Source organism: Coptis chinensis, chromosome 1, assembly GCF_015680905.1.
Source record: "Coptis chinensis isolate HL-2020 chromosome 1, ASM1568090v1, whole genome shotgun sequence".
Taxonomy (NCBI): Eukaryota; Viridiplantae; Streptophyta; class Magnoliopsida; order Ranunculales; family Ranunculaceae; genus Coptis; species Coptis chinensis.
Window position 1 is genome coordinate 28,912,457 of NC_141456.1, and position 25,842 is coordinate 28,938,298.

The 25,842-nt window shown below is 36.0% G+C and overlaps 1 protein-coding gene, 3 long non-coding RNA genes and 2 pseudogenes across 4 annotated transcripts; 3 read left to right on the forward strand and 3 right to left on the reverse strand.

Moving 5' to 3' along the window:
* Positions 1 to 3,838: 3,838 nt before the first annotated feature.
* Positions 3,839 to 4,550, reverse strand: LOC147523334 (uncharacterized). Its single transcript, XM_086561973.1, has 3 exons — positions 4,427 to 4,550; positions 4,255 to 4,311; positions 3,839 to 4,165 (listed from the first exon to the last, which is right to left on the reverse strand). The coding sequence occupies exons 1-3, from the start codon at positions 4,487 to 4,489 to the stop codon at positions 3,911 to 3,913; spliced, it is 375 nt and encodes a 124-aa protein (XP_086418099.1). The 5' UTR covers positions 4,490 to 4,550; the 3' UTR covers positions 3,839 to 3,910.
* A 423-nt stretch (positions 4,551 to 4,973) lies between these two features.
* On the reverse strand, positions 4,974 to 5,497 carry LOC147523335 (uncharacterized). The gene is made up of 3 exons (XR_015196290.1): positions 5,465 to 5,497; positions 5,239 to 5,364; positions 4,974 to 5,150 (listed from the first exon to the last, which is right to left on the reverse strand). It is a non-coding gene; the product is annotated as an uncharacterized LOC147523335 (long non-coding RNA).
* Positions 5,498 to 11,629: 6,132 nt separating this feature from the next.
* On the forward strand, positions 11,630 to 13,198 carry LOC147523336 (SKP1-like protein 1B pseudogene; annotated as a pseudogene).
* Positions 13,199 to 13,283: 85 nt separating this feature from the next.
* LOC147523337 (18.1 kDa class I heat shock protein-like) lies at positions 13,284 to 14,018 on the forward strand (annotated as a pseudogene).
* Positions 14,019 to 14,470: 452 nt separating this feature from the next.
* LOC147523338 (uncharacterized) lies at positions 14,471 to 17,272 on the reverse strand. Its single transcript, XR_015196293.1, has 3 exons — positions 17,070 to 17,272; positions 14,954 to 15,063; positions 14,471 to 14,873 (listed from the first exon to the last, which is right to left on the reverse strand). It is a non-coding gene; the product is annotated as an uncharacterized LOC147523338 (long non-coding RNA).
* A 1,411-nt stretch (positions 17,273 to 18,683) lies between these two features.
* LOC147523339 (uncharacterized) lies at positions 18,684 to 20,282 on the forward strand. The gene is made up of 2 exons (XR_015216013.1): positions 18,684 to 19,709; positions 19,944 to 20,282. It is a non-coding gene; the product is annotated as an uncharacterized LOC147523339 (long non-coding RNA).
* Positions 20,283 to 25,842: the final 5,560 nt, after the last annotated feature.

Genomic DNA, 25,842 nt, shown 5'->3' on the forward strand with positions numbered 1-25,842 from the left:
TTCAATCTTCTATTAATGTACTTCAAAACCATTACAATTGATTCATAGTGATTTGTGGGGGCCATCTTCTATTCATTCTATTTCAGGATTCTTATATTATGTCTCTTTTATTGATGATTGGTCAAAGTATACATGGATCTTTACATTGTATAGAAAATCTGATTTTTTCTCTATGTTTCAAGTGTTTAAAAATAGTGTTGAAAATCAGTTTGATACAAAAATAAAAGTTTCGGATGTGATGAAGGTGGTGAGTTCAAGAGTAATGTTTTCAACAATTTTTTAACCACTCATGGCATTAATTTGCAGTATTCTTGCCCTCATACTCCTCAGCAGAATGGCACTACTGAGAGAAAATATAAACATATTACGGAAGTTACCAGAACTTTAATTGCTCAACGCAATGTCTCTCCAAAGTACTGGGTTGATATTTTTCAAACTTCAGTTTTCTTAATAAATAGAATGATCCCTCAAACCTTGTCAGTTACACCTTTTGGGAAACTCACCAATAAAAGACCAGATTACTCATTCCTAAATTTTTTTGGGTCTGCTTGTTACCCATGGCTCAAACCATATGTTTCATCCAAACTCCAACCTAGAAGTACAAAGTGTGTGTTCTTAGGTTATAGTTTAGACCACAAAGGCTGCAGATGTTTAGACTCCAAAACAGGAAAAATATACATATCCAGGCATGTTGTTTTTGATGAAACAAATTTTCCTTTCAAAACATTATTACCAGTTTCAATTCCATCAATTCCTTTGACAACAAAATCATCTATGATTGTTCCATCAACTTTCAATTTTCTTCATTCTGCCAATTCTCAATCCAATACTCTTCCTATTTATACTTCAAATCCTACTGTAGTCACCTCTATTCCTACTGAAGTTATTTCCACTCCTACTGCAATAATTTCCTCTGCAAATACTATTCCTATTATACTGTCAGAAGACAATCCTTCTCAATTGTCTGAAAATAATCATCTTCAAATCTTAGAATCAATTCCTATCGCTCAAACATCATATCCCAATAGTCAACTACAATCTTCTACTAATCAGGTGTCAAGCACTTTACTCAATCCCTCAGTTCATACAAGATCAAAGGCGGGAATATCTAAACCAAAGAAAATCTTTAACTTGAATGCTACAAGGCATCCTTTTTACCATCTGCTCGGTTTCACATCTAGAAACTAAAGTACCAACTCCTACATGCTATACTTAAGCGGGTAAACATTTAGAGTGGAGACAAGCAATGTAAGCAGAGTACAATGCTCTCATTCAGATTTCTTGCATGATACTCTCAAAGAAGATGTGTATATGGTTCAACCACTGGCTTCATTGATCCTCCTCAAACCTCATAATGTCACGTAAACTACATAAGTCTCTATCTGAACTTAAACAAATACCCGAGAGAATGGTATGAAGCTTTGATGAATGTTAAGTTGATATAAGATTTACCTTATCTCAAAGCCGATCCTTCCTTATGTATAAGATCCATGGCTCATGACATTACATTTGTTCTAGTGTATGTTGGTGACATCTTGGTGACATCTTGGTGACGGGGAGTTCTAAATCTTATTGTCAAGCTTTGATTGATCAGTTAAGTACAAAGTTTGTCATGAAGGATTTAGGTGACTTACATTTTTTTCTTGGGATTAGAAGTAACAAGAGATAAGGATGGCATGTTCTTAACACGCACAAAGTATATGCGGGATGTTCTCAAGAAAACTAAGATGGATGGAGAAAAGCCCTGTTCTACTTCTTGTTTTACTTCAACTAAGCTTGATAAAACCAAATGGAGAAGAACTTCATGACCTTATTGAATTTAGGTCTCTAGTAGGGCACCGCAAATATTTTACTTGGACAAGACCGGACATCGGTTTCTCGGTTAACCCGGGTTTGTCAATTTATGCAATAACCAAGGAGTACTCATCTTGTCTGCAGCCAAGAGGATACTTAGGTATCTAAAAGGTACTATACACTATGGTATCAAGTTACTGAGAAAGGAAATGCTTAAGTCGAGCATTTTCTCGATCTTGATCGGGCGGGATGTCGTTTTGATAGAAGATCTACCAGCGGCTATGTGTTTTTTATGGTTCAAATCCTATAATTTGGAATTTTAAGAAGCAAACAACAGTTTCAAAATCATCAACCGAAATTTGAATCTGAGAGGCTCTTGCATATACAAATGCTTGAAATTTAGTGGTTGTGTATATTGCTAAAAGAACTCAAAGTTTTTCTGCAGGATTCACCTATTTTATGGTGTGATAATCTGAGTGTTATTGCCCTTTCCATGAATCTAGTGTTTCATGCACAAACAAAACATATAGAGGTTGGTTTTCATTATATTTGAGAACAAGTTCCTAACAAAGTTCTCAGGTTACAATATGTGGGCACAGAAGACCAAGTTGCTGATATCTTTACAAAAGGATTGTCCACAACGAGATATATAATGTTACAACAAAGACTCAATGTTCTTCCACTACACCAGAAAAGACATTTACTAACGGTTATATCCGTTACTAATATTTTTACTAACGGTTATATCCGTTAGTTCTGGGGCGTCACTCTCACTTAGGCCAACTTTAGTAACGGATATAACCGTTCGATTAATAATATTAGTAACGGTTATATCCGTTACTAAAATTATTTGTAACGGATAGCCAACAACTTCGTGACCCGATTAAATTTGTCATTTGTAACGGATATAAGTGTTAGTCAAGTTTGGCCGGTTTTTCTAAGCGGAAAATAATTTGTTTCTCCACGGATATAACCGTTAGTAATGGATGTGGTCACTTGTTTACTAACTATTATTTGTAACGGATATATCCGTTAGTAAACTAGAGCCACTAAATAAAAAAAAAATCTTGGGTCAAATAATATCCAATACAAATTTGGTCAAATAATGTCGGATGAGTAGAAGCGAGAACTATGTGGTGACTTCTCATACTTATATACAATGATATGATGAGTACAAAATTTTCACCGGTTTGGGCGAGGAGAAAGGAGCTCCCAAAGCCTTCCGTGAGTGGTGGACATGAATGTACTAAGTCAGGAGACTATGGAGAAGCAAATTGATTATTGGACCCTCTCCTTCGCCATCGACGCTTCTTCCGAATTCTACAGAGATCTGAAAAGCTTCAAGAGTGGTGATTCTTTACTGATGCTATAGGTACCAGCGTGTATCAGGGGCCCATGTATGACCAAGGTCTAACACAACACAATCTTAACAATAGAAAATCTTTGGACCCCAAGAATACAGATATAAGAAAGAGGGCACCAAAAGATAGAGAACCCAAAGCACAAGTTCTCATCTATAGCCATCTTCACCACTTAGTGACAGTAGAATAGAAGGAAATAACTCTGAAGATTCTTCTCTAGGGTATATACATATGGCAATTTGACTAAGCTTCGACAAGAAAAGGAACTTGATCCAATTGATTTTAAATGATAACCGAAATACGCAAACAATTAAGCACAAAATTAGAACAACGTTCTTTATCTAGAGGCCCACCACAATAGCTATTTAACATCACCTCATTGAAAGACAAAATGCATCGAGATCACTTTAAACAATATAAAATGGAAAGTGAAAGGCAAAACTGAAACTAGCTAATTTACAACACACTGCACCTAGTCACCTACAAGTGTACAAATACCGCTATCCGAAAATAGCATGTCAACATCCAACATCATAGATAAAATCAAGGCAAGAGATGAACGGATGCATACTTCCAAGTCCCCATACTACATCAACACTACTAGGACTCGGCTTAGATATCTGCGTGTCCAATTTAAATATGAGGTATCCAAACATATGGGTTGTCAATGCAATACAAAAAGGTTAGCAAGGTTTGGAAAAAGATTTGCAAGCAGCCCAGTAATATATTATCAAGAAAATCAAATCATTTAGATTTCAAACCTTTGAAGCCTCAATCTCGTAATCAGCATCATCATATAGAGGCCCACCAATAAAGAAACCATCTGGTTCAGTTGTCGTTTCCAGCACTAATTCACCTTTCTGCAGAGGAGCGTCGCCACTATTATCTGCAGTTACAACTCTTATATCAACACCAGAAATCGGTGGAGAAACTGAACCCTCGATATACAATCCCGATCGACCAGAAAAGGGCAGAATCTTTTCTTGACAACCATCAATTGTAACTGAAACCTAGAAAAGAAAAGGTAGTAAATACCATGTTATAGCAACAGCCCACAGATAAGAACAGAGTTCATATTGCTCAAGGAATCATTTTGTACCTCTGTGGCGACAGAAAGATGGCCCTTTCTTCCAGTCTTGTCACCTTTCAACTTCATCTGCAATATGGTTGGCATATTGCCAAGTTAATCAAATAATTTTGCTAAAAATGCTTAATCATATAACTTGTGGAGCGTCCTTATCAATATACCATATTAAGATGCAGCGTTTTACCTTGTAATTATTCTTGTGCACATTAAAACCAAGAGGTTTGGCAGCTTCCTCTATTTTAGACATTATTTCATTTGCGGTATTTGAGAAGTAAAACGTGTTTCTAGGCTGACGAGACCCTATAGTTGGAAGGTGTAAACAAACGATTACAAAGGAGCATTCATTAGTCAGTCCGAAAAATGAAATTTTTAGGAGATAAATTGCAAAGGGAAACAGTCATGCTCTGGTTGTTTTGACCAGTGGCTGGTGAACATAATCATACTCTTACGGTTAATAACACCACTGAGCACGAGAAAAAAAAAAAAAACAAAGCATAAGGGCTCAATTCATCAGAAATTAGTGATCATACCTTTGAGTCGTTAAATACAGCAACAACATCATCGAGGCTTACGTCTTCTCCTTGTTCAAAGTCTGGTGGTCTATACCCTTTTCTTAAACCATTCATTTTCTAGTATGTCGGGGATTGTAATTCTCAGGGGAACATAAAAGGTGTAACATTATAGAAAAGCCAAACACATCAAATCTACGATCTTGATTTCGAAGACAAAACGAGCTCAAAGATTGGGCTTGGGGTCAGAAGTTTAACTATAAAACCACTAGCGTGGAAGAAGCTTTCTCGAGAGTGGAGACAACTTACAGTAAGAGGATTGGGGTCAAGGATGCGCTTAATTAGGTTCTTTGCGCTGGACGAAAACCATGAAGGACACGTAAAATCAGCCTTGTTGATCTGTAGTTTCAGTGAACTAGATCATGCAACACTTCTCTGATCAAATATTAATATTGAATTAGGAAGGAAATCATATTTAAGTAGTCACCTTTCTGTACAGAGATATTAGATTTGACTCGTCAAAAGGCAAGTAGCGAGCCATAAGAACAAAAAGAATCACTCCACAGGACCATATATCCGCTGTTGTTCCATCATAACCTTAATCATTAAGAACCTAATATAAGAAAAACACCCAGGAAAAATACAAACTGTCATAAGATGCAATAGTGAAAACCAATTCATGATTAAACAAAGATAGAACCAGAAAAAAATACCTCTTGAGCAACATAATTTAGTGTCCCACAAGCGGTGTAAAGTAGGCCATCCGCCTACAAGAAATTAAAAAGGTTTGCTCTTAGTTTATCATTATCTACCAATAAGCACAAAACAAGTATTTATGAAGGAAGAAAGGAGGAGAATGGATTAACTTTGGAGCCTCCAACTCAAAAGTCAAAACCAATAGGCAAGGGGTGGAGTGGCCCCAAGATCTTGGGGCCAGTCTCCTAATAAAAAGTAGTGCTACAATAAAACGGCCAGTTTGAAAAGTTGATCGGTAAATAAATTATATAATCCTTTCATTTGGAACGAACTTTTGCAACCTCTCATCAAGAGAAAACCGAATCCTAAAACACGGGCCGGTTTACGCATTTTCAAAGCATTAATGTTTGTAATACTATTTCACCTCCTATACAAGCATATAACCTACTAATGACTAACCCATCAAACCTGCTTTTACGTCCCCTATCAATAAATAATGCCAAGTAGTAACAAAACGAATCGATACTAAAGGAACTCGTAGTAAACTATTGTTCTCGGCTCAAGAAAGCATTAGATTGACACATCAAAAGGTCTCTCGGTACTTAACAAGAACAAGTGTCATCATTTGAAATTTTTGAGCGGATCACTTACCTAGTTAGTGGTTGTGCCTCACAATGGAGCGAAAGGGAGGGTCTTGAGGGAGAGGTGGTGGAGAATTTACAACATTTGGCTCGAGTGAGAAGCCCAATCCATCCAGCTTATTGCTATGAGAGATTCCGGTTTGCGGTAATGTCTTGTTGTTGTCCCTAATCTTCTTTCCCTGCAGAAGTACATCAACACGAGACCTCCCCAAGTAAAGCGCTTACGCTTCCATTCTTGTCCTCTATAAACAAATAACATGCCAACAAAGACACAATTAAAAACAGCGAGAGATGGATCTTGTTTTAAATAAAAAAAATCAACCAAGTTGGACAAGAAAGCTAGTTATTTGGGACAAAGACCGCTCTGAGAATGTCCGAACCACAATACTAAAATAGGAAGCTCAGATTACCTTCAATGAACCAACAGTTGCACTTTCCCTAATCTCGATAAAGAGTTCGGTATCTTGAAGGACTTGATACCGAGCTTCACCGAGATAAGGAAGATAAGTGCATGTAAGAACTCCTTAAATGTCGGGAAGCCAATATCATTCAAGGACACATAATCAATTTCTATTACCATGAGAATCTTTGACCGAGGGGCGAGTCTTGAGCAGCCAATTGAACATGAAGCCCCACTTGCTGCAAAACAAACAATGATCTTCAATAAAACATTGCACAAAAGGCGAGAAAAACAGGTTAAACAAAGTCGATAACATGGTCAAATATAGACCTCCATTTGGTTTGTTCCTCCAAAATAGAGTTCATTATCCTTGACCTTCTTGAACGAACTAGAATTTCCTTCACTCTTCGATCCCTCAGTAGGATGTGGACACCGAGCTTTGCTCATATAGCCTCCTTTTCTTAAAAGGATAGCTCCTTTGAGACCTTTGGCGCGTGTAACAAGTTTTCCTTCTGCGGAAAACAGGCTTCATGTCCCCATCTATAAAATAAGAGAACCCCCAATTAAAATGTGATCATTGAATTAAGATTTAACAAAATACCAACTCAACGGGCGGGATACCTGATATAAATAAACCAGAAAGTGGCGCAGGAACAGCAGTAGCCACATGATTCCATCTTCTAGACATGCACAAGCTGTTCACTAATATACCCATCTCATTTTTTAGTCTAATAAATGCCATCTTTTGCAACGAGATTGACCTAACTTTACGAAGCATTTCAACAAACAAATATCATGCAAATCGACTGACCAAATTCCCAAGGAATGATTGGAAGGCTCTAAACCATGTGTATAAAATATCTTAAAATAGGCCACATCGTTGCAAAAGGCGGTGATCATTTTTCTTTTTTCTTGACTTGATAGGGAATCATTGAGAATCTGCGTATCCAAAAGCGATTGGGAAGTGCTAAGTACCCACCACTTGAAGCTTGTCTCCCAATTAAATTGTTATGGTGTTTTGTCAAGGCAGTGAAATATGGGCTAACAAGTCACATTTTTGCCAAGACTTCTTCGAGTAGAGACAGGGGCTAAACTAATCGGCGATGAATTCTTTCAATCAACAAACTGAATTACCCAAGACCAGGACCGGTGATCGAAACAGTAATTGTGGTAAGTTTAAACATTCTAAAAAGCGGTCACCATTTTCCGTAGAAAGCAAGTAAACCCGAGTGCGAAATTGAAGTCGCCGTTAACGAAAACACAGAAGCAGTTCAAGTTAATTTGAAGTACTGGTTTTTCCAAAGTTCAAAACCTCAAATGATGTATCCTCTGAACTATACATTATACACCATACACCCTTTACAAACTGTATAATAAAGACGTCATCATCTAATTTTTGTATTACCTTTACTTCTTTCTCTTTCTGATGACTGCGTTTCGGTTCTTCAGTTTTATTTTGACGCCTTGTGATACAACTCAAAAATATTCACTTACTTTTATTAGCAACTCAAAAAGTTTGGAAATCAGCAACCAAAATATCCTTCACTGGATACAATAGTGGACTCACCCCAATCAAATTCAAAATCACGTCTTCACATTTATGGGCCACAATTCCACATAATGTGGTTGATAAAAAAGCTCAACACCATACAATTTAGATTGAATTGACCAAACTTAAGAAGAAAACTATAAGCCTTTCTTAAAAAAAATCTGTGGAGCTTCTTGTTTTGATGTTTGAGTCCTTTTCCCCTACTATTGTTACTATTATTATCATTAGAAAAAGAAATATAATCAAAATTTGGAAAATGCACCCAAAACAACAATCTACAAAAAATAATTTTTAGCCAACGGATGGTGAGATAACGAAAAAAAGTGAATGTCTCTGTGTTAACATTATTGTTTCCTTCAATCCAAAATGCACCAATAACAAATCGAAAAATAAAATATATTGGGCATTGCAGATAAAATTCAATAGCTTGTGTGTTTCTTAATTATTTTTCACTATTGTAACAATCACGGGGAGGCAATTAATCGATTGTATTCAAGAATCAAAGCTAAATAATAACTAATTACAATAAAAATCAAATAAAAACAATAAAAATGAAATCTTTATTAAAAAAGCAATAAAATAAAACTCACCTCGGTAACACCCGGAGAACAAGTCTCCACTGGAAAGATCAAATCGAATCCAACAACGATGAATCGAGTTAGTGAAATCCACGGGACATATATCGAATCGAACAGATGTTAATCTTCCAAATACCAAAAAAAGAACAAGCCCAATATTCACCACCCAATGTTCATATAAGTAAAGTAAAAAAAAAAAAAAAAGTACCTGAAAACCCAGAGTAGTTGTTGAACTGCTGTGGAGTTGAAATGGGTAATGGAGATTGTTTCTGAGTTTGGTGGAGTTGAAATGGGTAATGGGAAGGGAGAGTGAAGAGGCGAGATAGTTAGACTTATACTTTCTTTTGATTTTTGGCTTTTAGGCTTTTGTTTTATTTTCTTTTTTTCTCGATTTTTTTCTTTTTTTATCGGTAAAATATATTAAAAGTTGGGTCAAAAAAATAAATTGGGATATATACTAACAAAAAACTTAAGGAGTAACGGATATATCCGTAAGTAAATTGGTAACAGTTATATCCGTTAGAAATGAAAAATATGGTCTGTTAGGAATTGACCATTCTGGTGTAGTGTTCCTACTGCAAAACTGATAGAAATCACTTCAGTTTGAGGGGGTGTTTTTCCACTAGAGTATGAAGACCTTCAGCTGCTATCAAGCTTTACTGAATACTCATCAAAGCTTGAGGGGGTGTATAGAAGACTAGAGTATGAAGACCTTCAGTTGCCACGTATTGCTCTAGTTCAGCTACTTCTAGAACAACCACCTAATTAGTTAGTTATAACAAACTAACAGAATTAGTTATAACAATATTAGAATTAGTTATAACCGTATTAGAATTAGTTGTAACCATATTCTTACATCAGAGAACTCTGTCTATATAAAGAGATTGTAATCATTCAGTGAAACTAATGAGAAAAATTCCTCAGTCTCATTCTTCATTTCTTCTTCTTCTTCATAGTTTGTTCATATATATCACCACCGAACATTCTCCATAGAATTGGGGTGGTATTGAATGCAGAAGCATTTTGGAAAGCATACCACAACTAGTATACGTATAAGTAATCCTGTTAGGTTTCTTATATATGTGACAGTAAAGCGGTACACTATAGGCCTTGTTGGTATGAGTAATGAGACTTAACCGAGTTGGGTGCCTTTTTCTGCAAAAGTAACTATGAGCTTCGATATTCTTGATGAGTTCACTAATAGGATTCCATGAACAATTTGCTGCTGAGCTGGTGAAAGTGGGAAACCGCTGCTGCCAATCTACCAAGAATGAAGAATGTGATGAGCTTCATTGATCAATTGCTCCTGACTGTCTGGAACAACTACCACTTGATCATGACATCCTTCTGCTTGCTGTTGCACATCCAAATCACTAGCAGTTGCACTAATTATTTGCTGCCGATTTGCAGGGCTGTTCAGGTTACTATTCTGCTGTGCACTTGTCCTACCATTTGGTTCAGCTACTACAAATTGGGTATAGAAGCTTCCATTAGCAATATTTGCATCAAAAACTAACTTGCACTAGGTTTTCAATATTAAGGTGATCTCCACCTTGTCTGTTACTTGAGGCAGTACTGGCAGAAGTTCTAATAGCGCCACTTGAGTTTTTCCTAAAAGGTGTGTTTTCAATAATAGCTTCAACACCATTAGTAGTAAGGGGCTACATGCACAGGCATCGCTATCTGAGCTGCAGGAGCAGCAACTTGGCCACTTGGGCACTACCTGACCATTTTAAAAAGCTACTGGAGCTGGTAGTACCACCACTGTTGTGGGTGCAGTTGGTTCCTCCACACAAGGGGAATTTTGAATGATAACGTGGTTGCTCTGTAAGTCCTACCACAATTGAAGTACTAGTACCCACTCCATGTTCTATCCTAAAAGTGGTGGTTGCAGAAGGGGTTACATATTAGGGCACTTGTTAGTATTATGACCAAACCCTCATACACTTGGCGCATGATGAATACCCATGGAAATCCTCCATGAGACGAGTCAATGACCACTATACAGTAAACTGAAATATTTGCAGGTTTTAAACAATATAATGAACTAAAATCCTAGGAAACTTGTATAGATCTAATGTTTTTTGTTGGAAGTTAAGTTTTGCATATATCCCTGAGAGCCGGCCTCTTCTCAAGGTTGTTACTCATTTACTGCCCCTACTCAGGCGGCACTTGGCACAGACAAGAAAGGGGCCACCGCTACTGTCAACATACTATTGATTCAATTCACAATTTAACAAGCATGAATTTATTCGTGTCCACACTCTATATATACCCGAGGAACAACCTTGATGTTTATTCAGTAGTGAGGTTGCTAGCTCCCTTCAACAATCTAAAACATTATTACCGCACATTTGGTCATTTGCTCACTTCACTTGCCCTCTCTCTAATATTTTTTCTTACCGATGAAAGCAGATAACGAGTTCTTAGAGACTGATGATTTGATGCATCTTTAAGTTTTGTTTACGAGTTGGTATTCTAGCTATAGCTATTGTCTTTACCGGGCATCCTCATGATCTCATTATTTTTTGAGCTCCACATTGCAATCTCCATGTAGCTACATCACGCCTACAGATCTAGTTAACCCTGATCCTTAATAACAACACAATCAGATAAGCTGGTCTATATTGTTACAAACAACTGTTTCAGTCCTCTGTTTACTAGCTGGTTGCCAATTGCTGATCCTGTTTTGAGGCTTTACTTCTTCACTTTTAACTGTCACAAATTTCTTTAAACTTTAACCGAAGCAAGGGTGTGTGAAATTGATCAGTGAATGCTGCATTAAAAGTATGATATATGACACCTATGAATGAAAAGCGTGATGGCGGTGATGGCATCTTGAAATATTACAGAGTGTTACGTGAAAAACTCGATGTTTTGAAAATTCATTTAAATCCAAACTTCCTATCTGCGCTAAATTCCTAATCTAGTTAAAAGCATTGGTCGATAGACTTTCAAATTCTAGTTCAGTTTGAGAAACTTAGATTAAGAACATTTACCAACCTATTCAAACTTGAACTCCAAGTAGTTTTAGAAACTAATCTTAACAGATATGTTTTCCAAAATAAACTTGAGCACCAAATAAGAATTCCAAACGTATTAGTATTGGTTTAACAAAGTTTAACAAAGCGCTCTATAAATAAGGGAGGATTTGCTCTCATTATCAGTCCTTCGAGTTTCTTCATTGTTCTTTAAGATTATTATTCTTTCTGTTTAGTTTTTCTTTGCTGCAATCATGTCGACTCGTAGGAAAGTAACACTCAAAAGTTCAGATGGAAAGGTGTTCGAGGTTGAAGAGGATGTTATTATTCAATCTCAGACAATCAAGCACCTTATTGAAGATGACTGCGCAGACGATGGTATCTCTTTGGCGAACGTGACTGGGGAAATCTTGGACAAAGTGATCGTGTATTGCAAGCAACATGCTGAATGCAAGAAAAATGCTGAAAAGTCTGGTTATAAGGATAATGAAGAATTGAAGAAGGAAGATCACTGCAAGAACCATGAGAGGTTTATGAAGGTGGATCAAGAAACCCTTTATGACCTTATATCGGCTTCAAGTTATCTCAATATCAAGAGTTTGATGAACATATGTTGCCAAAAAGTTGCTGACATGATTAAAGGGAAAAACTGGACGAGATTCGTAAGACGTTAAACATCAAGAATGATTTCACTCCTGAAGAAGAAGAGCAAATCAGAAAAGACCACCAATGGGCTTTTGCCTGAAAGAAGGGTACTTTTTTTTTTCTTGTTGGCTTAAACTATGTAGTAGATTAAATTCCATAGTCATGAGTCATGACTTATTATGTGAAGTGGGTTGGTTTTGAATCTTCTAAAGTTTGGTTGGTTTCTTCTATGTATGTTTTCAAATCTGATTTGTCGCAGCTTTATCGTTATTGAATAAGTATGAATTAGTAAGATCTAGAGCAACGTCCATCTTTTTTCTAAATCTAGAGCAAAGTCCATCTTTTTTCTAGATCTAGAGCAAAGTCTCTCCCTTTCTTTCCAGATCTACTCTCCCTCTTTAGATAGTTGTTGTGAAGATGAAGAAGAAAAGGAAAAAATGGCGCTTTTCTTCTTCGGTTCGTTGATATGTATGTCGATCGGCAAGGTTCCTTTTGCAGCCCAACTCAAGGCTGTTTGAAGGGGTTCTTTATGAATTCTTTCTTCATCACTTTGGGGTTTGCTAAGACCTATACTATGCCAGATCCGTTTGTTTGTTTTGTTTGTAGTTTTTAATGTTTTGTGTGTTGTTTTTTCAAGAAATGTGGCTCACACCCCTGCCTTCCTAACCCATTACTCAAAACCTCCCCCGTGTCTGCCCAACCCATTAAACCCCCCTCTATTTTTAAGCTTTTATGAAATAAACTCTCTATTTTTGCTAAAGTAATAAAATTTCGGTCTACTTTTAAATTCCAAACAAAATCTATTTCCTTTTTTACCCTTTTTCTTTTCCAGCACACAACTCTGTTTTGGGGTTTTTATTCTCCCCATTTTTAACCAACAATGACACAAATAACACACCGATTTCTAATTGAACTGCTCCTCACAACTTCACAACTCTCTATAAAAACCCCACCTCAAATCCCATTAATTCATCGTCAAGTAATCTCAATTCAAACACTCTTTTATATCCAAAACAAAGTTCCTTGCAAGCCCAAAACCACAATGTCTCTAATTCCAAGCTTCTTTGGTGGTCAAGAAAACGATCCATTCTCACTTGATGTTTGGGACCCTTCCAAAAACTTCCCATTCAACTCATCATCACTATCATTTCCTCGCCAAACAAGACAACCCAGGTTTAGAACACTTTCGTATTGACTGGAAAGAAACTCCGGAAGCACATATATTCAAAGCGATCTTCCTGGATTCAAGAAAGATTAAGTGAAAGTGGAAGTAGAAGAAGGAAGGGTGTTACAGATAAGTGGAGAGAGAAATAAAGAGAAAGAAGAAAAAAATGACACTTGGCATCGCGTCGAAAGGAAAAGTGGAAGTTTCTTGAGGAGGTTTAGGTTGCCTGAAAATGCTAAGGTTGATGAAGTGAAAGCTAGTATGGAAAATGGAGTTTTAACTGTTACTGTTCCCAAGGAAGAAGTCAAGAAGTCTGAAGTGAAATCAGTTGAAATTTCTGGCTGAGAATGTTAATGTGTGAAGATATTTCTCGCAGTACTGGTTATGACTTGTAGTTGTGTTTGTATCAATGTGTCGTGTGTTATGTCTTTTGATGGGCGGGTATGGACTGTGAATGGAGTCTAGTGTGAGTTTTGGTGGGGTGCGAATGTGTGATGCCTAAGGTTTTAATTGAACTGTAGTTTTACATACGCAAATATATGTAAAACTATATTTGCATAGTCACTAAAGCTATGAAAACTTAAATTTACATAGTAACTTTTGGAAATTAAATTAACGTCGTGACACCTGACAGAATATATGTAAATGTATGTTTACATAGTCATTATATATGTAAATCTATCTTTACATAGTAACTTGACCTATGAAAACTTAAATTTACATAGTAATTTTTTAACTTTACGGATTACTCCCATTCTTGAAACTATGTAAATGTATTTTTACATAGTCAATATATATAAATCAAACACTAGTTAAATTTACATAGCATCAACTAGTAGATGTTTAAACTAGCTTTGCTATCCAATTTAGCGATAGAGGATGAAATGGTGATCGGTTGTTTGGAGATTATGTGTTTGCGACGATAATAAATAGCTTCTTAATAACTACCATAATGAAGTATGTTATTATGACAAAAAGTGATTTTTCAAGTAATCTTGGATTCACAAATATAGATAATTATATTGGTGTTTAACCCGATAGAAAGGGACTCTCAGTACATAATATTTCCAGAAAAGCTATAAACATTTCATCCATCATAATAAAATGTTTTGGCAAAGTAATTATACAAAAAAGTATAATCCATCAAAGACTGAATATGCATAACATGAATACTAAACAACTCCAACACATTAACAGTAATAGTACATCATAATCGAACACTCCTAAGTTAGAATGGTTCCAATATTTTACCACAAATAAACACAACGTAATCAACTAGAAATACGGAAAATCAGCTCTTCATTTCTTGCATTCTTCTTTTGGATCCCATTTTTCTTGTTGGCTGATACAATCTCATATGTCAGGTCAACCCTCAATTGTCTCGCGTCTTCTACCGTTATATCTTGCATAGCTTTTCCACATATTATAGCATTCACAAACATAATGATGAATAATCCACAATCTGAACTGAAAATGCCAAAAAAGAAGTTTCAAATAAGAGATAAGAGATTAAAAAGACATTTAAGTTTGGGAAGTGAAGTTCTTACGATGCTCCTTGTTGTGGGCATGCTCCAACTTTGATATCTTTCATCAAATCCACATCTAGCAACCTTAGCTCCTGACGCCTACATCTAATAGATTCCACCACCCTCTCTTGCTGTATTCAATTGAACAAAAAAAAAATACCAAAACTATGTAAATGTATAAGAATGCAGAGTAACCACATACTACATCTTGAGAGATTTTGTAAATTTAGTCAGCAAATATAAGAATGCAGACTAACCACCGAACTACACATTCAACTTCAAGACTAAAACTACTATGCAAATATAAGAATGCAGAGTAACCCACGGACTACACATCCAACTTCAAGACTAAAACTACTACATGCAAATATAAGAATCTGAGTAACCATAGACTACATCTTCAGAGATTTTGTGAATTTAGTTTGCAAATATAAGAATCTTGGACTAACCACGGACTACCCATTCAACTTCATGAATTAAATTACATGGAAGATGCTTACCCATGCAAATGATAGGAAATATAGAATATAGACACTTTGGTGGAAATATAAGAATCCAATTAGGAAACCACCACTTCCTTGGGGAGGTGGAAGAACCATTGCTAGCCTACTAGTGTCCACTAACAATCAATAATCTACCATAAAATGCAAATAAAGCTACTATGTAAGAGGTGGAAATAAATTTAAAAATGCACGTACAATTTTTAATTATTTATATTTTGTTACCATAAGGGTGAAAAGAATTTTAATTTTTTCAAAAGATTTGAGTAATCTTTTGTTGGGTCTCCCTCCTCCTCTCTCTCTCGCCGGGTAATTCTCTTCTCTCTCTCTCTCTCTCTCTCTCTTTTTTGAATAAAAAAGAGAGTAAATAGAGTTTATGGTGGTGTCGGAAATAGAGAGTAAAAAGAGAGGGTTTATGGTGGTGTTATCTATTTTACTTGAAATAGAGAGAGTAAAAGGACTTCATAGTATTTCATTCCAAGACTTCTACAACAAACACATCCCCACTTTGATTTACGCCCTTTTGAAAACTAAACTTGAAATTGTGGACTTCATAGTACCCCATGATCCGATGATCCCAAAAAAAAAGATGTCTTGTGATATTCTTCGTCCCCGCTTTGGTGGATATCTCTACTAGAAATTGGAGAGACGAAGGATGATGAAGAGCTCAAGACAAAGATATCTTGATGAATATTTTTTTGTGTATCTTCTCTTTGGTTCTTGTTTAAACAACGGTGAGTTCAAGTTTCTTTTCAACTTATTTCTTGATTTCATTGTCAAGTTGAACTTTTGAAGACTCTTAAGGCTCATATTGTTCTTTTTATTGATTATCATTCTTATTTCCCAGAGATGTTTGTATTTTAATTCTGAACATAGTGGATTCGAGTTTTTCTTATCTTTGTAGCCTTACTAGTCTAAGACCTAAGTTATTGCTAGCCTACTTTTATGTCCACTAACATGAAAATGCAAATATATGATAAAGTTACTCTATCTAAGAACTTAAATTTAAGAATGCATAGTAAAACTATTTTGACGCTAAATTTAAAAATACAAAGTTCCAAAATTTTTTTATTCTTTCTACAACATTCACTAGACTGAATTTGTTTCATTCATTTATTTCCTGTGAAAATGGATTAAAGCTACTATGTAAATTTAAGAATGTACATAGTAAAACTATTAAGTGCATATTTTTAGCAAACATAAAGATTTAAAATTGTGTTGGTCTTTGCTTATGTAATTATTCCATCCTATATTTGGGTATTCTATATGTCTATTTGCTTTGCAAACTATCACCACACATTACACAAACATGAAAAAATGTTTTTTTTTTTTTTGAAAGGCAAACACAATAAAATTAAGAAATAATCATATGTCTTGGTTCTTAAATACTATTTGCCCGTGGCATCTTTAAAATAATCTTTTTTACATCCTCTTATTAACTAACTGTGGGAAAATATAAAATGCATAGTATAACTACTACACAAACATAAAATGCATAATGAAATTGCAAAACTATGAAAACTAGAAAATACATAGTAAAATCACTAAACAAACGTGAATTGTGATTTACAAGCATATGAAAATTTATTTTTTCATACAAATTTATAGAAATATGATTAAAGGATGAAGATTCTCACCGGATTTGGTTTGTTCGCCGAAGTTTTTGGAGCAGTTATCTTCTCAATTTCATTTCCATCTCTTCTAGAACTTGAAAGTTTGATTTTTTTTTCCAGCTTTTTTCGAGATTGTAGAGTTCTTCATTTTCTCTTTTGTTGCTTTCATAGTTTTTGTTGGTGATTCAACCATTTATTTCTTTTGTTTTGCCATCTTAACTATGTGAATTTAGATTTGTAGGAGAAGAAATTTTAGATCTAAAAAGCTAAAGAGAAGGAAGAGAGAAAAATAGAAGGATTCACATGTGTTCACGGGTCTAAGTAGGGGGTATTTTTGTCACTTATTATTTTAAAAAAAAAAAAGGTTTTGTGAGTGGTTAGGATTTGAGGGGGTTTTAATGTACCGGTTTTTAAGCAAAGGAGATTAAACGCAATCTCTGGTTGTTTTTTATCATAGAGTTTGGTTGTTGGTTGTGGTATCAAGATGTAGCCATTTAGATTTGCCAAAAGATCTTGTTAGCTTGTATCTTCACTATAGTTACTGGTTCCATAATCGAAAAATAGTGGAATGGGTCCTCTGCTCCTACATATCTTATCTCTTGGTGTATTGGTGCCTTGAGTGGTCTTGTTGGGCCACTACCGCGCCCGTTGTTGTGTATCTGGTGGGGCACTTTTCCTATAGAGGTGCTAATCCGACACATGTTCCAGTAATGAGACTTCTTCTTGGAGGATTGTGTTTCACAAATGGAAAGGTTTGTTGCTGTAGCAAAAGTGAAGAAATGGGCTTGGTGGTTGATAGTGGATCTTGGTTATGAAATTCAAGATTACATGGTTGCTGTCTTGGTTTTGTTTTTAATTGCTTTAATATTCCATGTGTATCTTGGTCTTGATATTTGTTTGTACAACCATAATATTCTCTATCAATAAAAAACAAATGTTTATTGAAAAAAAAAAAAAAAAAAATAGAAAGTATGAAACTAAATAAAATTAGTTGCACAATCACAATATGATGTGATTCCTGAATCCTTTAGGCAATCAAATGTATTCAATCTTCCTGACATTGGCATTGTTTGAACCCCCCACCCCTAATGGAAAATATTATGTTGACATTTAACCAGTGCCTCTCCCTTCTAGGCCTCTGTTATCTGAGGGTCGTCAACAGACACACTTATGGGTCTAGTCTTTAATTCTTTTACGGTGCAAATAATTTAGATAGTATGGGCTTTCCTAATGGGTTTTGCTTATTTTTTTGGCCTTTCGTAACAGAGTCTAATTATTGGACGGATCAGGATTATGGAATGTTTCAACCACACAGCTTCTAAGCAGAAAGGTTTAGGATTACAACACCTAAGAGCACGCAAGCCTAAAATTAGATATTGTTATTTAGAGCATCTATAAGTGGAGGCATCAATTGCTTATTGGCCTCCACCATTTGGAATTTCGGAATAAAGCATCTCTAGGTGGAGGCATCAACTGTCTAGCCGCATTCTAATGACGTACAAGCAATATCAACAGGTGGTAGTATCTCCTAAGTATTTGCAACAATATGATAGACATCAAACAGGTGGCAATCTCTCCCACTTCCTTGTAAAAACGTGAGAGATTTCTGTAACAACAAACTACATTGAGAGTATCCTTGGAAAGTGATATGTACAAGAGTTTATATATACTAGACTCAGCCAATGTAAATTCTATCCAAGTCAATCACAAATAAATCTTTCTCAGTTTATTGTTTTCTTTATGGTATCAGAGTCTTCTAAACTCTAAAGAGTACGATCCATCAGAAAGAGAGATTGATGGTGTTGTAAACCCAGATCTGGTGGCATGGATATGCGCAATTAGGTTGGTTAAAGCTTGGATCATAGCTACCATCTCAGAAGAAGCACTTGGAACAGTTGTTTGCCTTACCACTTCGTGCAATGTTTGGAAGGCACTGTCTAGTGCTTACTTGCAAAATTCTCAGGCTCGTGAATTTGAATTACTTGTCAAACTGCAAGAGAAGAAGACGGATTCTACCTCACTGAATGACTACATCAAGGAGTTTAAGTCAACTTGTGATCGATTCAATGCCATAGGTAAACCAGTACCAAATCAGAATAAGGTATTTTGGATTTTAAATGGTCTAGGACCACGGTATGAATCCTTTTCCACTGCTATGCTTAATTTCATCAGAATAAGGTATTTTGGATTTTAAATGGTCTAGGGCCACGGTATGAATCCTTTTCCACTGTATGCTTAATTCCTTCTTATATTGATTTAATTCCATTGTTGCATAGTCATGAACTGAGCATGCAAATCTTGCACTTGCATTTGTTGGACAACGTTCTAGTTCACGCTATCAGAACAAGCGTGGTGGATATAATCCTTCGTTTACCTCAAGAGGACGAGGCTTCACTCAGTCTAGCTAACGTCCATCATATAACCAACGCAATTCTCAGCCAAACAATGCACCACCACAAATTGAACGTGCACCCACCAATGATGTTTACTGCCAGGTTTGCAAAAAGAGAGGTTATAACGCCCTTAAGTGCTGGTATCGCTTTGACAATAGCTATCAGGATGATCAAGTTCCTCAATCTCTAGCTGCACTTCATCTCAATTCACCTACTGAAAGTGAATGGCTCCCAGATAGCGGGGCTACGACTCACATTACTGATGATCCAGGTATACTCTCTAATATAAAGCCATATATGGGATCCGACTCTATTATGGTGGGCAATGGTGAACAATTACCTATCACCCACACTGGACAAGCTAATATATTTTCAATGACTCGATTATCTCTAAATAATGTGCTTGTCGTTCCTGCCATGAAGAAAATTTTGATATCTATTTCTCAGCTTACATGCGATTATCCATGTTATGTTATATTTAATGATCATGGTTTTCTTATTAAAGATCAAAAGACACATCAGATGATGGCATCAGGGAGTAAGAAAGCTGGATTGTATGTCCTAGAGAATGCCAGAGCCAAAGCTTTCTTCTCGAATCGGTGGATACAAATACTTGGCATGGACGGCTAGGACATCCCCAACCTCGAGTTTTGAATTATCTGCAGCACAATAAATTCATTTCTGTTTATAAAAAGACTATTGGCCTCTGTAAGAGTTGTGCATTAAGCAAAAGCTCTAAGCTTCCATTTTTACCTTTAAGTAGCAGGGCATGTGTGCCAATTGCCAAGGGCACCTTTTTTTGTCTAATCAAGGCTTTCGTTATTATGCTATCTTTATTTGTTGATGACTTCTCTCGTTTCTCATGGATTTAGCCCCTTAAAAATAAATCAGATTTCTACAAGATATTCTTTCAATTTCAAGCTATGATTGAGAAACAATTTCAAAGAGAAATACAGGTGTTTCACTCAGATTATGGTGGAGAATTTTTGAAGCGTGAATTTATTGATCACCTACTTCACAAAGGCTTCTTCATCAATTATCATGTCCTGGTACTCCTGAGCAAAACAGTGTGGCTGAAACAAAACACCGCTATGTGGTTGAACTAGGACTCGCAATGTTGCTGCATGCATCGATGCCTAAGAAATTTTAGGTGGAAGCCTTCCTCATATTCCTTATAAGCAGACTACCTTCACCGTCCCTTGGCATGAACACACCTTACAATCTTCTCTACCAAAAACATTCTACTTATGACTTCTTACGCACCTTTGGTTGCCAATGCTATCCTTATCTCCAAAACTACACAAAAGATAAACTCGAACCTCTCCCACAGGGGGTATATATAACAAGACATGTTGTGTTCGATGAGAATACTTTTCCTTTCTAGCAATCTTCACCAATTTCTACCTCTTTGATAAGAGCCTAAAACTGTAGTTTTAACCCCTTAATAATATTACATTTAGACTAATTATGTTTATAATAAATAAGAGTTAGTAGTATTTACGGTACTTTTGTGTATTTCAGATCATGGAAATGTCACTTTTGTGTATTTCAGATCATGGAAATGTCACTTTTGCAAGAGAAAGGAGTGAAAATTGGTACTTTTGTGTATTTTAGATCATGGAAATGTCACTTTTGCAAGAGAAATGAGTGAAAATTGGTTTCTAAGAGAAAGCCTAAGTTTAAAGAAGAAAAAGCCTTTTTAAAGTCCAGTCAATAGAAATTCCACAGGCCGTATCTTTGGACTCAGATATCGGAATTGGGCCTATTATATGTCAAAACGACCGCCTCGGAAAGAGCTTTCTAATGCTTCATAACTTGATCCAAACAGAAGAGTAAAAGTGGATGAAAAGTTTGTTGAAGTAATTTCCAGCAGAGAAACCCTTTTTGGACTTAAGTAATTAGGTTTTGGGCTTAATTTAGTAGCCCAAAATATAGCTTGTCACACCCCTCAATTTCGGCGCACTGAAAAACAATATTTGTTCCTGACTCTTCGATTTTCGAGGTGTGATGCACTCTCAACTCTCAAAAACCCATAATCAGTTTAAATACGTGGATAATTAAAAACCAATAAAAATTTTCAAATAAACAAAAGTCCTCTTCATTTCCCAAGAACTCACAAATAGGATTAAATTACAAATCTTCTTTCAACCATCTTTAATTATAATTACAACTAAAAATACAAAACAATATTTGTCTTAACTAAAATCTATTACACTTTAAGGGAAAACAAAACATATCCTGAATGCGACGCTAATACAAACCACAAGCAGCAACCAACCTTCTTTAACACTAATCCTGCCAAAACTTATCAACTATGTTCATTTAATGAACACACCCGATAAGTGAACATGCAAATCGGGTCAGCATTATAAACAATGCTGGTGTGAGTAGCCCTAAAATATAAATTATACTTATACATATGTATACACAATCCATAAGGCATTTAGTTCCTCCACCGAGGCGCCTTAACTTCCAACGACTAATACAACATACCATACGCATAATAAATAAGGCCTGTAGTTCCTCCATTGAGGCGCCTTAGCTTCCCAACAATAATACAAAGACATTTAGTTCCTCCACCGAGGCGCCTTAGGTTCTAACTAAACTAATAACCAGCCAAGCATAGTCTATACTTACCGCATTTCATGCTCAATTACAGAGTGGGTCGTCTCTGCACAAGTAATTAGTTTGACCCACTCTTATGCAAAACCATATACCATTATATATTTAAAGATATATCATTAACCAACATATTACCATAATTATATTATTTAAGGTTTTCTTTGCGTGTCCCTAAAATCACGTCGTATCTATGTCTTACCTAGTTTCCCTGGCTACCACAATCGCTTCCCAACGCCGAACAAGTACATCCACATGCCTCCCCTCACATAATGAACCACTCCGTGCGCAGCTACCCTAAGCGGGATATCGCATACCAGGTAACCTTCACACGAAAGCCATTATGTGAGTACTACCACTATTCAGCATAAAATATAGCGCCTCGCTCTAGTTTTGCAAACGGAATAATCAAGTCACTATTCGGCTACGCCGGGGGCCATTCAGATTCATCAAACGCCGTAAGGGCCAATCATATCACATACGCCTTCACATGGGCCAATCACATGAGTTGTGGTAGCTAGATTCTAGGATTTTCGCTTCGCAAATTATTCAGTGTCATACATTTATATCTCGAATAATTCTTGTTCTATCTCATGCCAAGATACTTAATTGTACCGAAGCTCTCGGCGTTTCGTTATAATACAATCCACATTATTACGCGTACCAATACTATTCATTCCACGATATCCAAGTATCTCTATATCAAATCTTGAAACTTATTATTTCACGTGCAATCATATATTGCACTACACCATATGGAATATCTCAAGCCTTCATAAATACTACAATTCATTTAAGTAGCAACTCATAAAAGTAATCAATCATGTAATGTATTCGTTCAATATATTTGTGTGAACTCAATTCACCATCAAAGCCCAATACTAAAGTCCGTATATAATTTAATTATCATAAAAACGTATATATCTAAGTCTTATAAGAATTTTCCTCTTGTTACGTGCCAATATTTATATGCTTTACACACTACTCACGTCAAATCTCAAGTAGATAATGACAAACCAATTTATACATGCTTCCATAAAATTTTAGTATTTGCTTTGTCCATACAATTTACAACATAAAATGTAAAGACAATTAAATAGTCCACCGGCCCACAATCAAAACCCAAAAATCTAAATATTTAAAGACCCCATTTGGATCTATATTAAGTTATATGAACCGGCCCCAACACAAACTTAGAAACTGGCCCAAAGAAAACACTAGTTAGTTGTGGCCCAAGCCCAAAAGTCTAAAACCAACTTATTTATTCGACCCGACCCAATTGGGGACATAATGACCATCCCACATAAAATTAGAAACCGGCCCAAAGAATACATGAAATTTTGTCCCAAAGACTAAACTGAAAAGGCCCAAACAACTAACTTATTTCGGCCCAACCAAACAAAATAGAACTGGCCCAACCAAACCAAATAGAATCGGGCCCAAAGAACTAAACCAAACTGGTCCAAACTCAAAAGAAACTTGGCCCAAAACAACTTAAACTAATGTAGACTGGCCCAAGACTTAAACTAAAACTGGTCCAAAACTTAACTAAACTGGTCCAGCCCAACAACTAAAACTAAAGCCCAAAAATTGAAACCGGCCCAAACCAAATAGATTCCGCCCAAGGCCCAACCAGCCAAACAGTTGTCTCCCTCACCTCACCAGCGCCAGTAGCTCTAGCAGCTATCCTCCACCAGCCACCATTGACCACCCACCGGCACTCTAACTAACCAAAACCACTCAGGAGGAAAAACCCAACCAAAAGACACTGAAAATTGGAAGTGAGACTGGGTGCACTGGGTCGCGATCTCGGTCACCCAAACCAGCGCACCAGCTCAATCCCGCCACCATCGATTCTTCTCCTCCTCTACTCACTTCCTCATTCTACCGGTTTTATCCCTCATGAAAAACCTTACCACTTTAATACACACAAAAACTCGATTCATTACCTCGATCCCCCTTCATCAAATCTAGACCTGGTTTCGTGCCACCATTAACACCGGACTCAAAGCTTCAATCCGCCCCACTGTCCAGCCCCCAATCAACCCTCAACAACCAATAACCAACCAAACAACAAAAAGGAGTTCAAATCATAACTGACGATTTCTTTATGACGCCATTACCGCCTTTCAAGCTCCAATGTTTCCATCCAATTTCAATCCCGACGTCCAACCAAAGACACCACATACAAAACATAATAAAAGTTCAAACAAAGATATAGGGACGACTTCTTTGTCTCGCATTTTATCAATAGCTGTAGACAAGTTTTCCGGAGACAGAGTTCTGGAGATAGAGTTGGTTCTTTAAACAATAATCAATATGGTAAACGTAGTTAACCCGAAATAACATGCCATACTAAAACAGAACCATAACACACCAAAATAGAATCCTAATACAGTATGTGAACAGAAAAGAAATTGATGGTAACAAGAATTTTATAAAATAAAAATCCATAAAATATCTACTCACTTGTATTAAAAACTCCACGAATCCCTCATCGTCCGAATCGTTGCGCTCCAATCTCTAGCAAGTGAGCCGCCTCCATTTTATTTTATTTTTATCTAAAAAACCCTATTCTCTGAAAAAAAATATTAATATATATATCTGGGTTTGAAACCTAAGCCCAACACAGACTCGAGCCTAGAAATCAGGCCCACGTATCCCAAATCCAATCCAACAAATTTTAAATAAATAAATAAATTAATTAATTAATAAATAAATACGTATTTTAAATATAGGCGTTACATAGCTCCAAAGCCCATGCACAAAATTGTAAACCTAGCCCTCTCCTATATAAAGAGGACTAAGGCGAAACTCTAAGGAACTCCTACCTCTTCTCTTTAGTTTAACCTAGTTTATGTTTTATTAGCCTAGCCACCATTAATACAATTCAAGTTATTTTTAATACAAGTATTTCTTTAATTATGTCTTCTTCTTCTCATTATTTATTCCATGATAGTCTAATGAACCATAGCTAAGCTTCTATTAGAGGGGTTTGATTGAAGCTTTGAGGAAGACTTGATGTGTTAGTATAGAATAGTTGTATTAAAGAGCTTCAAGTCTAGGGTTTTCTATTTAGCAATAAGTAAAATAAACCTAGACTAGAGGGTAGTTCATTCACCGTAAGAATGTGTTTCAACTTCCTCTCATGCTAATTATTAGTTGGCTAGAGATACCATGAATAATTAGGGATAAAAAGACCTAACCTTTATGTTAAACCTTGTGTGAAAATATAAAGATTAGGGTTGCAACAAACTTTATACTATCATGTTAGGGATTAATCAAGGTGGATTTCAAATCTCCCTAATTCCTTCGTCATATTCACATCTTAATATTTACTTGTCCTAGTTTAATTTAAAATATATTCTATATTAGTTTTCACCACATTATAATCATTACTCTCATGCTGTTTAATTGTTAATCATTAGTGGAATTAGTATTATCTAAGCAATTAGGAGTAGAACGAATTTTTACTCTAGTTTATTACATGATAATTGAGAGTAGAACTTTGATACAAAAAGAATGAAATTATACTTTACTTCTTCCTAGTATAATTAGCTAAGTAAGAGTAAAAAGTTAATTTCTACTTTATCAAATGGTGCCGCTGCCATCTTAGTTGCCTTTATAATTAAATTCTCTTAGTTTTTTCAATTTTACAAATAGCCCAATTCACCCACCCACCCTATTGTTCGAAAATGTTTGTGTTTCTGACTGTGTTTTCTGTTTCCTAAAAATAGGATTTTGCTGCTGGCCTCACGGGAAGTCTACTGGAAATTTTTGAAGCT